This window comes from Cynocephalus volans, chromosome 11 (assembly GCF_027409185.1).
Source record: "Cynocephalus volans isolate mCynVol1 chromosome 11, mCynVol1.pri, whole genome shotgun sequence".
NCBI lineage: Eukaryota > Metazoa > Chordata > Mammalia > Dermoptera > Cynocephalidae > Cynocephalus > Cynocephalus volans.
Genome location: NC_084470.1, coordinates 10,622,866 through 10,636,201, shown reverse-complemented (window position 1 = coordinate 10,636,201; position 13,336 = coordinate 10,622,866). Strand labels below are relative to the sequence as shown.

The window sequence follows — 13,336 nt, the reverse complement described above, 5'->3', positions numbered from 1 at the left end:
TCCCCATGCCTCAGTTCTGAGTCCACCAGTCACTTTCTTTCCTCCCTGCAGAGAGAGGATTAAGGTTATAATACCCACCCATTGAATTCTTTTATCCTGGTACAAAAGAACCATGTGCCAGTGCATTGCAGGAATAAGGAGATATCAAATTGGCCCCCCTCTTACAGCATTCAGTGTTGGGTAGAAATTTGGAGGGGAAGCCCAGAAAGAGCCTGGCCTGAAAACACAGCCATGTGGCCCTTCAGTAGAGGTGACAGGTGGTCATCCTCCCTGGGGAGTGGGAGTACCTGGAGCCACTGTGTGAGACCCAGACCAGGCAAGGCCCTCTACTGAGCAGACGGCTGCTGGAGACCAGGTTTATCTCAAACTATAGTTCCCCGAAGATAATTCCTTTCAAAGAGATAATCCAATACTACTAACCTAGTAAGGTATTTGGGCTTGAAAAACACTGCTTTGAATTTCCCCTTTTAAGAACTTGTGGTAGAGAAAAATGTTATGAATCACCTTGCTAGATATTAGGGCTAATGTTGAGTAACTCTTTTCATAAGTAAGCAATAGACTGCAAAAGTTCCAGACTGCAATTCTGTACAGCACAACCACTTGGGTTGGGGTGGAGAGGGCTGTAAAAATAGTTTCCCAGACCCCTATTCCTAGGGTTACAATTCAGTAGGGCTGGGGTGGTTTCTAGAAATACGTGTTTTTAACAGACTCCCCAGGTAATTCTGACATGCAGCTGGGTTTAGAAACCATTTATGTAGCCATTTCCTCAAAATTGGTGATCTTATCTATAAGGAAACCTATTTCCCCCTATAATTGCTCATTGTAACTAATCTGTTTTTATGGGCTTGTTTTCCAAACCACATTTTCTAATTCTCAACAAATCGTATAACTTCCAAGTCACATCATTACTTTAGGGCTTACCAGGCCTAATTATTAAGTTATCATTAACATTATATAGCTGAAGTCATGACCCCGTGTTCATGTTAATAACATGCTGAGTTGGACCTAGTAGAAAGCATTTCACAAAGCTTCATGCTTAAACTATCACCATTAAGAATGAAGGCCCATGAAGAAATATCTGCCAAGCATGAGGAAACCTGCCCATGTGGTATTCATAAAGTCTTCCTAACAACCAGCATTCGCCCAAACATAAAACCCTTCTTCATCCTCCCCCACTTGCTTTGAATTTGATAATCCTCTGCTATTCCAGTCTTAGGGAGCTGATGGATTTGTGTCTTGTGTTTTGTCATCTCTTACTTGTCTTTTATAGCTGCCATCTTGGTATTTATATCTTGTGTATGCACAATGTAGGTAAACATATGCTCAAAGTATAAATGCATAATGCTTTTACTTCGTTAAAACATCATTAATCATTTCCCCTAAATTATAAAGAAAAACTCAATATCATTTTAGTATGTTTTGCCAGAACTCCCAAATATTAGTTTTCAATTGACATTTCAAGCCTGACACATTTTTGTTTTTTCAGGAAGGATTTCTGTGTTTCTTTTGTGCAGAGATACATAAGCTTTTCATCTGAGATTCTGAATCCTTGAATCTTCCCCCTAGTCCCTTACCCTGGCCACCATGCCCCTTGCCTGACAGATCCCTGAGGATTCCACAGAGCACCTAGGTCACTCTGGCAGGTGTTACACCTTAGTGCCAGGTCCAGTATTGATTGCAGATCCCTTGCCCCAGGACACAGGACTAGACTCAGGGTAGGTTTAAGAGACTTGCTCCTTGTCCCCTTTCTCTAGGTCCCATCGTGGTTCCTACAGGGACTATAGAGAATAGAGGAGCTCTGACCCACCACTCAAGGTGGAGCCAGGCAAGATGGCACCCAAGAGAGGAGAGAAATAGATCAGGGAGAGAGCTTTTAACCTCTTCCTCACCCCACGAACTCTCCACCCCCTTCTAGATGTGCTCAGAATCTTCCATCCCACTCCTCTGTGGATGTCTCTCTTCTGTCTCTGCCTGGAGGTTGGAGTGTGCCAATACCAACAGCTCTGTGGCCATGGATGCAGCTGCTGTTTACTTTTTACTACAGAACAAAATGAAATAAGTACCATTAACACACTCTCTCAAAAACCCAATACCTCCTTAATATCATCTAATACCAGTCCATGTTCAGTTTTCCTCGGTGGTCTTAAAATTGTTCTCTTACATTTGGTTTGTTTGGATAAGGATGCAGACAAGGTTCAAACATCGCATTTGCTTAATGCGTCTCTGAAATCTCTTTAAATGTGTAGCAGTTTCCTGCATCTTCCCCCTTTTCTGCAACTTATTTTATTTTTTAGGTTCTTACATGCTAGCAAATTTGTGGTAAAGGAATACAATGTCTGGGGTTTACTTTAAAATACTTCAACAACAAATGTTGAAGAGTATTTTGAAGACAGCAGAATGTTGGTCGTTGTTAAGAATCTTTCACTTCTCGTGTATGTTTGAAATTTTCCAAAAATTTCTAAATAGTAAGAAAAAAAAAGAAAAGAAAAGAAAAGAAAGAAAGCAGTAGCCCAGGATATTGTAAAAAAAAGTCTCTTTTGTGATTTTGTGGTCTAAACAGAAAAATATCGCTAAACAAAGTTAAAATTTTTTTTTCAGGGAAAAGCCGGTAGATTCTCTGAATCTGCTCTACACTTATAAGTATTTTATTTTGATTTGTTTTGCCATATATATTGTCTTAATATTGGAAGTTCATATAACCCCTAACTTTTAAAAGTGATCTATAAAATTTTATCACTAATTTTATGGTATTATGTGGTATCATTAAGACTGAATTAATTCTGAGTTGCTCTTTGACAAGAAAATATGCAGTTAGGTTAAATATCTATCTTGAGCTAGGATTTATTGTCGCTTAGCAAATATTTTTGTTACTGTTTTGATAAATTCAGAAAGCAGAGGTTTTAGTAAACTAATTGAAACATTTAGATCGATGTGGGTTAATTATGTTTTTTCCTATATTATCTGTAAAGGCATTAATGAAAGCAGTTAATGCAGTCACTTGCTTTGGTTGCCTTTGCTATGCTAAAAAAAAAAATTAGCAAAAAAATAAAAAATAATGAGCGATTGCCTAGCAGGTAGGCAAGTTTCTACCTCCCAGAAGGGTAAGCAATGTGAAAAGTTTTATGTTTCTTTTATCATGTTCTCCATAAATTGGCAATGTGACCCTCTTCATTTGAAGGATAGGGATGTTTAGACCTAGTTTTATAGCTGTCCTCTCGAAGCATGGAATGAAACGCAATACCTCTTACTTGTTTTCCTGGAGACTCTAATCCCTCCCTGTAAGTATCTTTGAGCTGTTCCTCCCTTTGTATCCACAGCAACATGAAATCCCCACTGGAATTATTGGCTGCAAAAATGCAGGTGCACTTGTTTAATGTTTCACTGACTTGAGCACTTAACTTGAATTTTTTTTTTTTCACTATATGGTGACCTCTGATTTTGGAGCAGAGGGCTTATGATGATGTTAGATATTGGATAATTGTTGTCTTCTATTCACATAAAGATATAAAAAAGGCCAGTATATGCCTATTATTAGTACAACAAAAGCAAGTTTCAATCATATAGGACATAAAGCCATAAGTTTTAACTGCACATGAGTAGAATCACATAGTATTTGCATTTTCCATTAAAAGGTAATAAATCAGAGGCCTGTCATCCATGTGCTTTTGCAGACTGGCACCCATAAGTAGCTAAGGTTAATTGTGACCTTTGTTACCCAAAGATATTCAAAATTTTTATTCTTATTATTAGAGGATAAGATGTACCTGGTTTGCTTCATATCCAATAAGATATTCATTCTTAAATGACACCTATCCTTAGAGACTTCGGAGCAAAACCTGTCATATTCAGCTTTTTTTTTTTTTTTTTTGTCTTTTTCGTGACCGGTAGGTACTCAGCCAGTGAGTGCACCGGCCATTCCTATATAGGATCCGAACCCGCAGCAGGAGCGTTGCTGCGCTCCCAGCGCTGCACTCTCCCGAGTGCACCACGAGCTCGGCCCATATTCAGCTATTTTTAAATGTCAGGTGCAATTGAGTCTACTGCATTGCTGACCCATGACATCACCAAAAGTCTCCGGCTTTTAGTGCTACTTCACAGATTGTCAGTAAATTGATAGCATTTCCACATTTGGAAAATTTCCAATTGCCTCATGGGAAAGGAGGGCAGTTGTTTTCCTATGACTCGGTGAAGGCTGCTTTTTTTGACACTTGGTTGATTTAAGATGGGGAGTTGTGAATTAGGAAGAGAGTTTAAGAAAAAAACATCTTTCTCATCACCCTAAACTCTATGAAAAGATCAACTCACCCCTAAAACTTTGCTGACTCTAAGCAGAGTGTACATCTTCAGCAGGAGTGTTTTAAATCACAAAGGGCAAATGCGTGTGGGTTCTTCAGAAGCCTCCACTCAGTGTGTTGGGCATGCTACACAGAATCACCCCCAGGACTGGTGACAAAGGGTGGCATGGGTGACAGAAGGGCGCTGCTTAGGGTCAGAAGCCCTGGATTTCATTTCTGGCCCTGCTGCTTATGAGCTCCGTGACCTTGAGCAAATTACCACTCTCAACCTTGATTTTCTTACATATGAGATACGGATCATGAAAACCTGCCCACACCCCCACCCCAGCATAAATTGTCTTAAAGACTAATCTCTAAGATAATGCCTGTGAATGTGCCTTGGGCTCTGGAAAGCCTGAAGCACATATAAGGCAGTCTTGCTCTTACAAGGAGTCCTCTAGAATTTTCTCCTAGATGTTACTTTGGTATCCTGATTGAATAATTACATGTATCTGAAAGTAATAAAGCTCATGTTGATCTGTGGGAATTAGATGATCTTTGGCTCCCTGTCAACAACTTGAGAGGGCAGTGGAGGCAGAGGTTAGGCGAGAACGCTGGAGCCAGCAGCCTAGGTTCTAAACTCATGCCAGACTTACCAGCTGTACGGTCATGGCAAATCACCCTGCCTCAGTTCCACCCATGCACTAATTTATACTAAATTTACCTCCCTCCTCCCAATTTGTGGGTTTTATTTTGTTTTACTTTGAGAAGGAAATTTTTAAAAAATTAAACAGTGTCTGTCATTACTGTGTGTGGCTTTTGGAAGTTTTTATAATTAGCGGCTCCAGCTCCATCTTCCTTTTTTCATTTAAATGGTCCGTTCTATTTGAAGGTTCGTACAAAAAGAGTTGCTGGCTTCAAAGAAAAAATCAGCAGTCAGATCACATGTGAAATAAAGTTAAATTGGATTATAATAAACTTTCACGGTATCATGCTTAACTGTCACATCTGCCCCAGGGTGATGGAGATGGAGAGGCAAAGAATTACTCAAAGCCCATTTTTCCTGAGCAATGAGAGGCGCAGAAGGGGTTAATTCCAGGAGACGACTTCTTCAAGAGAAAAGAATTCCTAGGAAATAACCCGGAACTAGGTTTTCTCGGTTTTTATTATCCCAGCAAAAAGTTACAGAAAAGAACACAGGTGGTTAATCAGTCATAGTGAAAACATAAACAAACTGGCTACATGACAATTCTCATTAAAGCAGGTGCAACTTAAAAATAGTTTAAGCAATTTACTATCAAAGGAGTCATAAAACTAAGCTATGTGACATACAAAAGAACCAATGACATAATCGTTAAAGTAGCACTTAGTTCCCTAGGAAACTTAGAGAAGCAGTTGAAGGTGAAATGTGGAACTAACCGCTAATTGTTGGAGTAGCCTTGAAGCTTTTAGCATACTTTTCCCATCATTAGGTTTAGCTGCACCAAGGGCATCTGCCCTTAGAGCAAGCACTTTTGCTGTGTTACAATTTTCATACCCACACCAGAGACTTTTTAGTCCTGTGAAAGTTTTCTGTTTTTTTCCCAAGCTTACTAGCATTTCTGTGTGCAGTACTAAAAGGTTAGGCTATTCCTAAGCTACAAGGCTTTGGCCTTGCTAAAACTACAGGGCTGTGGCCCTACTATGCTACAGCCTAAACTGAAGGGCTTTGGCCCTTCTAAAACTAAGGTCTGTAGTCCTACTAAGATAAAGATCCTACTAAGCTACAGCCTGATCTAAGGACTGTGGTCCTTCTAATCTAAGAGCTGTGGATCTACTAGGCTAAAGGTTAAGGCCCTGTGAAATACATGTGCTTTATTAATGTTAGTACCCTCCACACTTAACTTCTTTTTGTTCATTTCCTTGTTTTCTTTCTCCTCAGCTCTCACATGAAGTTCAATAATCTCACCCTGATTTCAACTCATGGACTTCCAGGAAAAAATCTTCTGGCCACTGAACAAAGGAAGTTTTTAGCAAGCGAGTATGAATTCAATTTACTTTTCCTCCTGAGGCGCAAATGTCCTAATTGGTCTGCAGTCTTTTTCATGCTAAATAATAGGTTTCAGATTGGAAAGGGGGAAGGGCTTTTCTCCTGGAGTTCAGACATTACTTAGGAGATGCAAGTACAAACCTGTTCACAAGTGCATGGCCAAGAGTGGCAGGGTCGGGCCACCATTCTGTGTCTGCGGCAAAACATCTGACTGTTCCAAACAGTTGAGATGATGGAGCCTCTGGGCCCAGCCACCCCTGCATTTGGGTTCTGGGTGACACTACAGGATAGTGGAGCTTGGTGACTGTATTGGCATCCAACAGAGCATCTCACTGGGTTGTGGGTCTCACACCCACCGCAGCCATTTGTAATCAGGGGCTGATCAAATAGAGCCCTTCCACACCAGTCCAGGCAAGCTTTAGAGTTTTCATCCCTGTACAATCACTGACAACATCCGTTCTAGAAAATATCATTTCATTATTGCACAGTTCTATTAATTTTAATTTCGTTTAGCAAAGGAAATTAAATAGCAAAGGAAATTAAGTAGCAAAATAGGGGTACCAGAAATATTAGGCTCCCTGCCCCTTGAAACAATCTCCCAATTTTTCCAACAAGGGGGAAGGAAATTGTTCCCTCTCAGGAGGCTCATTGCAGAATCCGTAATGAAGAGACCCTCTTTCCTCTGTGAAAAAGACGTGCTTTGCCTTTGATCAGTAAGAAAACCACAGTTTCCTTGCCAGCAGAACCAGGCTCATTTCAACCTAATACTTTTACCAAACTATAAAATTTGATGTTTTTTTTCTTTTTTTGAAGGATGTCATTACAAAGCAGTTAAAAGGGAGGATGTGGATTCAGATCCTGCCCCTACCACTAAGGGTCTGGGCAAGGGATTTCATTTCTCTGAGCTTTGGGGGTTTTTTGATTGTGGCAAGTATATGATAAGCCAAGCTTGCTGGATTTTTTTAATTAAAATTAACATAACACCAAGTTCTGGTTAAGATCTTCTTCTCTCACAAATTATATGATTCCCAAGAAATGCTGGCTTTGTTGATAAATGTCTTAAGAGGAATTTAATTCAGTCAGCTTGGTAAAAGTTTCTGCCAGTTCCCCATGTTGGGTGTGTTACAGGAGAGAAGAGTGAGTCAATGACTTTCTGCTGGTGTGTGATGCTGCATAGACAGGCCAAGAGCTAAGATGAAAGTCGCCTGATGTTTCTGCCACTGTCCTTGCCTCCCTACATTCTCAGCGTAGTAGCAGAGCAACACTGCAGAAATGTGATTCAGTTCATGTCAGCTCCTTATGGCACAGAACTGCATTGTCCAATATGGTGACTACTAGCCACATGTGGCTATTTAAATTTAAATGAATTAAAATTAAATGAGATGAGAAATTCAGCTCCTCAGTCACATTTCAAATGTGCAAATAGCCACATGTGTCCTGTGGCTACCATGTTAGACAGTACAGCTCCAGAACATTTTCATCATCACAGAAGATTCTAGAATGCTCTGACCTAAAATCTGTCCCCATCTATTTACTTCTCTGACCTTATCTTTTACTGTTTTTGCCATTTTTTTCCCCTCTAGCGAGACCAACATCCCCGATGTCCCTCAGACACGTAGTAAGTCCTCACCTTGGGGTCTTTGCTTTTCTCTCTTAAATGTCACCTTTTCCTTGAGGTCTACCCTGTCCACCCCAGTCATTTGCAACAACAGCCCAACATACTCCAGTCCCCCTTACTCTGCTCTATTTTTTTCTTGCTACTGAAATCCTTCTAAATATCATGTAATCAGCTTTTTAAAATTATGTTTCCCCAATGTATGTTCTTGTTGCCGTTGTCAAAGATCAGTTCACTGTAAATATGTGTGTTGATTTCTGGGTTCCCTGTGGCATTAGAGTCTTAATGCTTATTAACACTCCTTAGGCAATACTTTTGGAAAAATATCCCTTACAGTCTTTAATATATTATTTCACTCATCTGGCAGGGAAGTTAAGGAAGGCCTGGAATGGAGAGCGATCACTTACACAATGACATTTGAAGCTGAGAGATGTCTTTCAGTGTAGTAACAGGCTGTAAAAGCAAGCACCCCCCATTCTTCAATGCCTCCTTTTGTGTCTGAGTAAATCTTCCTGAAAACCAGTGTTGTCCAATGCCAGTACCCACTGGACAGAGCTCAAATTCTAATTCTGAAATATGCATTCTGACATTATCAACACTGCTATCCTACTGTCCTTAAAAATAGTATTGTCTTAGTCTTCCACAGATATCCCCTGAGAGCTTTTATCTTTGGGCGAATCCTCATAAGACTAATCTCTGTGCACTAACTATGTTTAATTTTTCCTCATCTTGGATAGCTTACAGTAGGGTCTATATAACAAATAAGAACAATCCTTTGTGAGTCTCTCATGAATGTAGGGGATCGATGAAGTTTCCCATATTCCTGTGAAGCTAATAAAATGGTTTTTTAAAAGAGAATTTCATCTAACTACCTGTTATTTCCCTGTGATGGGCCAGCCCTTGATTTTCTTCTCTTATTAAGATAAAATATTCTTGTTCTTAAGTGTTGTTTCATGGAGAGATACAAAGCCCAGAGCTCCTGCCCCTTTCACAGGCCCTGCAACGGAGTCTAATGTGCGTCCATTACTAGAATTCTCTTTGTGTGGTGAGACCAGACTCATGTGTGGATCAAAAAGAAAAAATGTTCTCCCATTACCACTTCAGAATCCTGTTTGCCTCCAAAGAGAGTAAACAGGATTATGTATCATTAGTATTATTTAGAATAATACCCTTCAAATATGCAGCCAGCCCCCTTGACAAAACAGCATCACTTACATTCTCGTGTTCATTCCTTGCAGTGGTCGAGGCACATAGGGAGGGCTCATTATCCTACGGTGAGAGGTGAGGAAACAAGTACATCAGGGGGACAGAGTCCCCAGGGTCCAAGCTCAGCAGCAAAAGAGCAGGGACACAGACCATGGTACAATTCTTTTTGAAAAGGATCATGTATCCTAAATTTAAATGAAACACTTATTGTCCTATCACCTTAGACTCTCAGACTGCAGAATCATTACAAGGCCATTTATGCAAGGTCAAACCTTTCAGGAAATTCTGAAAACAACCCTCACAAAACCCTGTAAATAAACCAAAGCCATAATGTCCCCACTCTTGTCACATTACAGTAGAGTGTGTGAACTCCAATAAAACCCAGAAAATGAAAGCCCACGCAGCCACCAGTGCCCCAAAGCCACAGCATGAACATCCACCCTGGACCTGCTGTTTGTAGAGTTTCTGTTCCCTGTAAATCACCTTTGGCCTGCACAGCGAGTCCCAAAAGTCTCCACTGAAGAATCTCCTGTTAAGTGTGCTTGCTGCAAATGTAATTGCCTGACATCTTTTTAAAATAAAATGTGTTTTGCTGTTATGGCACAAAGCCATATGTTAATTCTTAAGAATGACTTATTTATTGGAACATATTAGCAAGTAGGAAGTGGTTTTGATATTTTAGGACTTTGATCCTTCCCTTTAGAAGTCCTCAATGATGTCACCTTCTTATTCCTCATTCCCTTTGAGTCTGTGGTCAATATAACAATTTAACAACTAAAGTAAATTTACAAACTCCATGAAATAGAAGCAGAAGAAAGAGTATACATTCGTGTGTGATCACACACACACACACACACACACACACACACACACACACACACACACACACACAGAGTCCTGGTAAACTCACAGCTAGAGCACAGACTCAGCCCACCAGGGGACTTGAACCAGCTTACCAGATGTCTAATTTATGCCCTCTGTCAGCTGCTCAAATGTCACTTACGGAGCTCCTCTCTTCATAGCCACTGTTTTAATCATGAAGATTATGCATTGATGTCACTGTGCACCTGGGTTAATGTTGTGGTTGGTAGAATGACCGGCCTAGACCGAGCGGCCAAGTGTGTTGTGCTTTCTGAGGGAGAAATCGTGTTCTACGACCTCCTCATCCTCTGCACTGGTCAGCAGTACCAGGTAAGGCCATACACACAGTGCCCACGGCACATCAGAACATCACCCTAATGAGCCTTGTTTACTGGGACCCTTGCTCTCTGGATAAAGAGCATCCCGCCTTGCCCGGACAGCTGCCACTCTGCACTCATAAAAGCACTCCTCAAAGCACACACAAATGACCAGAATCGTGTCTGCAAACCCTCACAGAAACACATTCCAAGAAAATCATTCTGCTCAAGGATGAAAATCACAGCAAGTTGGAGAAATATCCTTCTTTAAGCTGTTGTCCAAAAGTCTAACACTTACTGTTCACCATAGCAGAATCCAGACGCAATCAGGCATGTGTGTGTGTAAATTAAGTTATGCCCCAGGAGGCTAACATTTGGCCGTGGCGAAGGGCTCCCACGAAAGTATTTCAAACATGCGCATCTTCTGTCAACCCTGATTTTATTTTGTATCTCAGTTATAAAACTAGGAAATCTGACTGATTGGTTGGTTTCCCAGTGACCATGATTTCCATTTGCTTAAACTCTCAAGCCACATTTGAATGAAGTATTGCTGGAGGCAACCGAAGCCGTTCAGTGTCTTCGGGCAGCAGATTTTAATGTTCTCACTTTGCAGTACACATTAGCGTTTCATGTGGTCCACAGAAATAGGGCATCTCTAATGAAATGAGGTTAGCTTTGTAACTCAAGGATGGGGTCTAAGACCATCTCACAAATGTTGTGGGTTCCACGTAGGCATGTAGATTGCCAAGCCAGGAGGAGGCAGCGCATGGAGGAGATAGACAGGGTCTCAGTCCGGGCATTGTCACTGAATGTGCCGAGCAGCTGTGACATCACTTCACCAGTGTTCTCTGCTTTGGCTGCATGTTGAGATCACCTGGGTGCTTTGAAAGCATAGCCATGCCTAGGCCCCAACCTCAGAGATTGTTTTAATTATTCTGGGATGGGGCCCAGTTATCAGAAGTTTTTAAAAGCTTCCCAGATGCTTCTAAGCTGAGGCTGAGAACCACCAGCTTGAACTTCTTCGACCTAGAATCCCTCATCTATCCTTAGCGCAGCACTTCTCCAACAGTGCTATGCACACAAATCCCGTCTGCATCTTGGTACTATGTAGATTCTGAGCAGGAGGCCTGGTATGGGGAGCCTGTAGACCACATTCCTTACAAGCTCCTGAGTGATGCCTGGGTGGCTGGCCAGTGGACCACACTTTGAGTAGCTTGGGTCAACCTCTGAGTGATTCCTTTTCTTTCTTTCTTTTTTAAAGAGGTCTAATTATCAAAGGGTAGAAAAGTATTTTTTTCTGATTAAAGGATAAACGTTAACCACAGGGATACTTCATTTGGGTATTTAAATATTCCTCTTACTTTTTAAAACACTAAGCCAGAAGACGATGTCGTGCACTGTTTTAGCTTGTTTGCCTCCGCCCGCTCCAGAGGCTCCTGTGATCCTTGCTTTGGAAAGTGTGAGAGGAAGTCCCAGCCAGCTGTCCAGAGACTGGGGCATCTGCCCATGTGTGTTGGCTACCCCTCAGCTTTAGGCTGTGGCACACTAAACCCTGGCCCTTTTACAATGGAAAGAATGAAATGAGGAAGTGATAAAAAGAGTCTCAATTTAATTTTTCCAGGAGGAGAGAAAAATCAAAGGGACATAGAGCCATATAGAAAGGGCAGCTGAATTCACTGGGAGCTTCTAGTTCTTATTTATTTTCCCATTTTCTTCTCTTTAACTCTCATGGTTGTGTCCCAAATTGTGATTTTTTTTAAGAAAAGAAAGTCGATGAAAGTATAGCTTAAACCCAAAGCAAGAAGACAACCTGTCATAAAGTATAATTACAAGCCTTAACCTCTAATCAGACCTTTTAAATGACATGTCTCACTCTAATTATTGTGCAATATTTTTGATATCCAAATATGCATCACTTACTTTTATAACCAGAAAATCCGTGCACATGATAAAACATTGAATTGCACTGCAGGGCTGACCTCGAGGAGGCTGGTGTCTCTCCCACTCCTCTCTTACCTCCAAGCCCTCTTTCCAGAGGCACCAGTAGGAAGCATTTCTGTTGTTAGTTCTTCAGCGGTTACCCTGTAACTCCAAATGTTTACAGAAGTTTTTTCCTTGTTCTATCAACTTCAGACATTATCTGTGACCTTTTCATTTTGAAGATCAAGATTTAGCCAGCTCACTTTCGGTATCCTCCAACTCCCTTCCCCACTGTGCTATCAATTTTAATTGTTTTTATTGGTGAACACACACTGGTTTGAAAACCACTCTGAGACAGCTTACAACTGAAATCACAGATCCAATCTCCACGACTCGTGGACAGTATGGAGACAGAGATGGATGCTCTGTGCCTGGATCTGGGTAACCTCATAAAGCAGCAGAACAAAACTGTGTCAGCTTGAAGTCAAATGAGTTTGGCATTGACCATGAGGTCTGTGGCATGGACTGTTCAAAGGGGTGGTGATCACTGCTGCCAGCAGGTTGGGCAAGTACCTCCAACCAAGTGAGAGAAAGACCTGGGGTCTTTAGATGACCATGAACTTGATATGGGTCAATATGATGTGTCTCCAAAGAGGTTCATTACGTTGTAGACTGAGTAATTAAAAGTATGGCATCCAGAACAGTGCAGCCCCAGGCAAAAGCCTGCTACAAACAAGGCCTAGGAAAGACAGCTGCCTATGCTAATGTGCCTCCCAGTAATAGACCCAAGAAAGACAGCACGTGGTATGAAGAGATCTCACTCTGAGGATTAGAGAGGAAAATAACAGCATGAGAGCCAAGTGAAGTGGCTGTCTTAAAACATGTCTGCAAATTCTTTGATGCTTCTGCCATCCAAGAGATAGAGTCTGTGTCTCCTCTCCTTAATCTGGGTGGGCTTGTGACTGACCTGACTGACGAAGCACAAAGGACATGATGTGGTGTGACTTCCAGGGCCAAGTCATAAGGCTATGCAGCTCCTCCTTGTTTGTGGAAACAGTCACTCCTGGAGTCCTGAGGTACCATGTAAGATGTTTGATACCCTGAAATTGCCATG

General features: G+C 41.3%; 1 protein-coding gene across 1 annotated transcript in view; it reads left to right on the top strand.

The window, feature by feature from the left end:
• Nucleotides 1-13,336, top strand: part of LOC134390401 (cilia- and flagella-associated protein 61-like) — a 222,856-nt gene that overhangs the window by 137,983 nt on the left and 71,537 nt on the right. Inside the window, 2 exon segments of the mRNA XM_063113697.1 lie at nucleotides 6,196-6,294; nucleotides 10,147-10,315. Of these exon segments, the coding sequence (XP_062969767.1) occupies nucleotides 6,196-6,294; nucleotides 10,147-10,315 (268 nt within the window).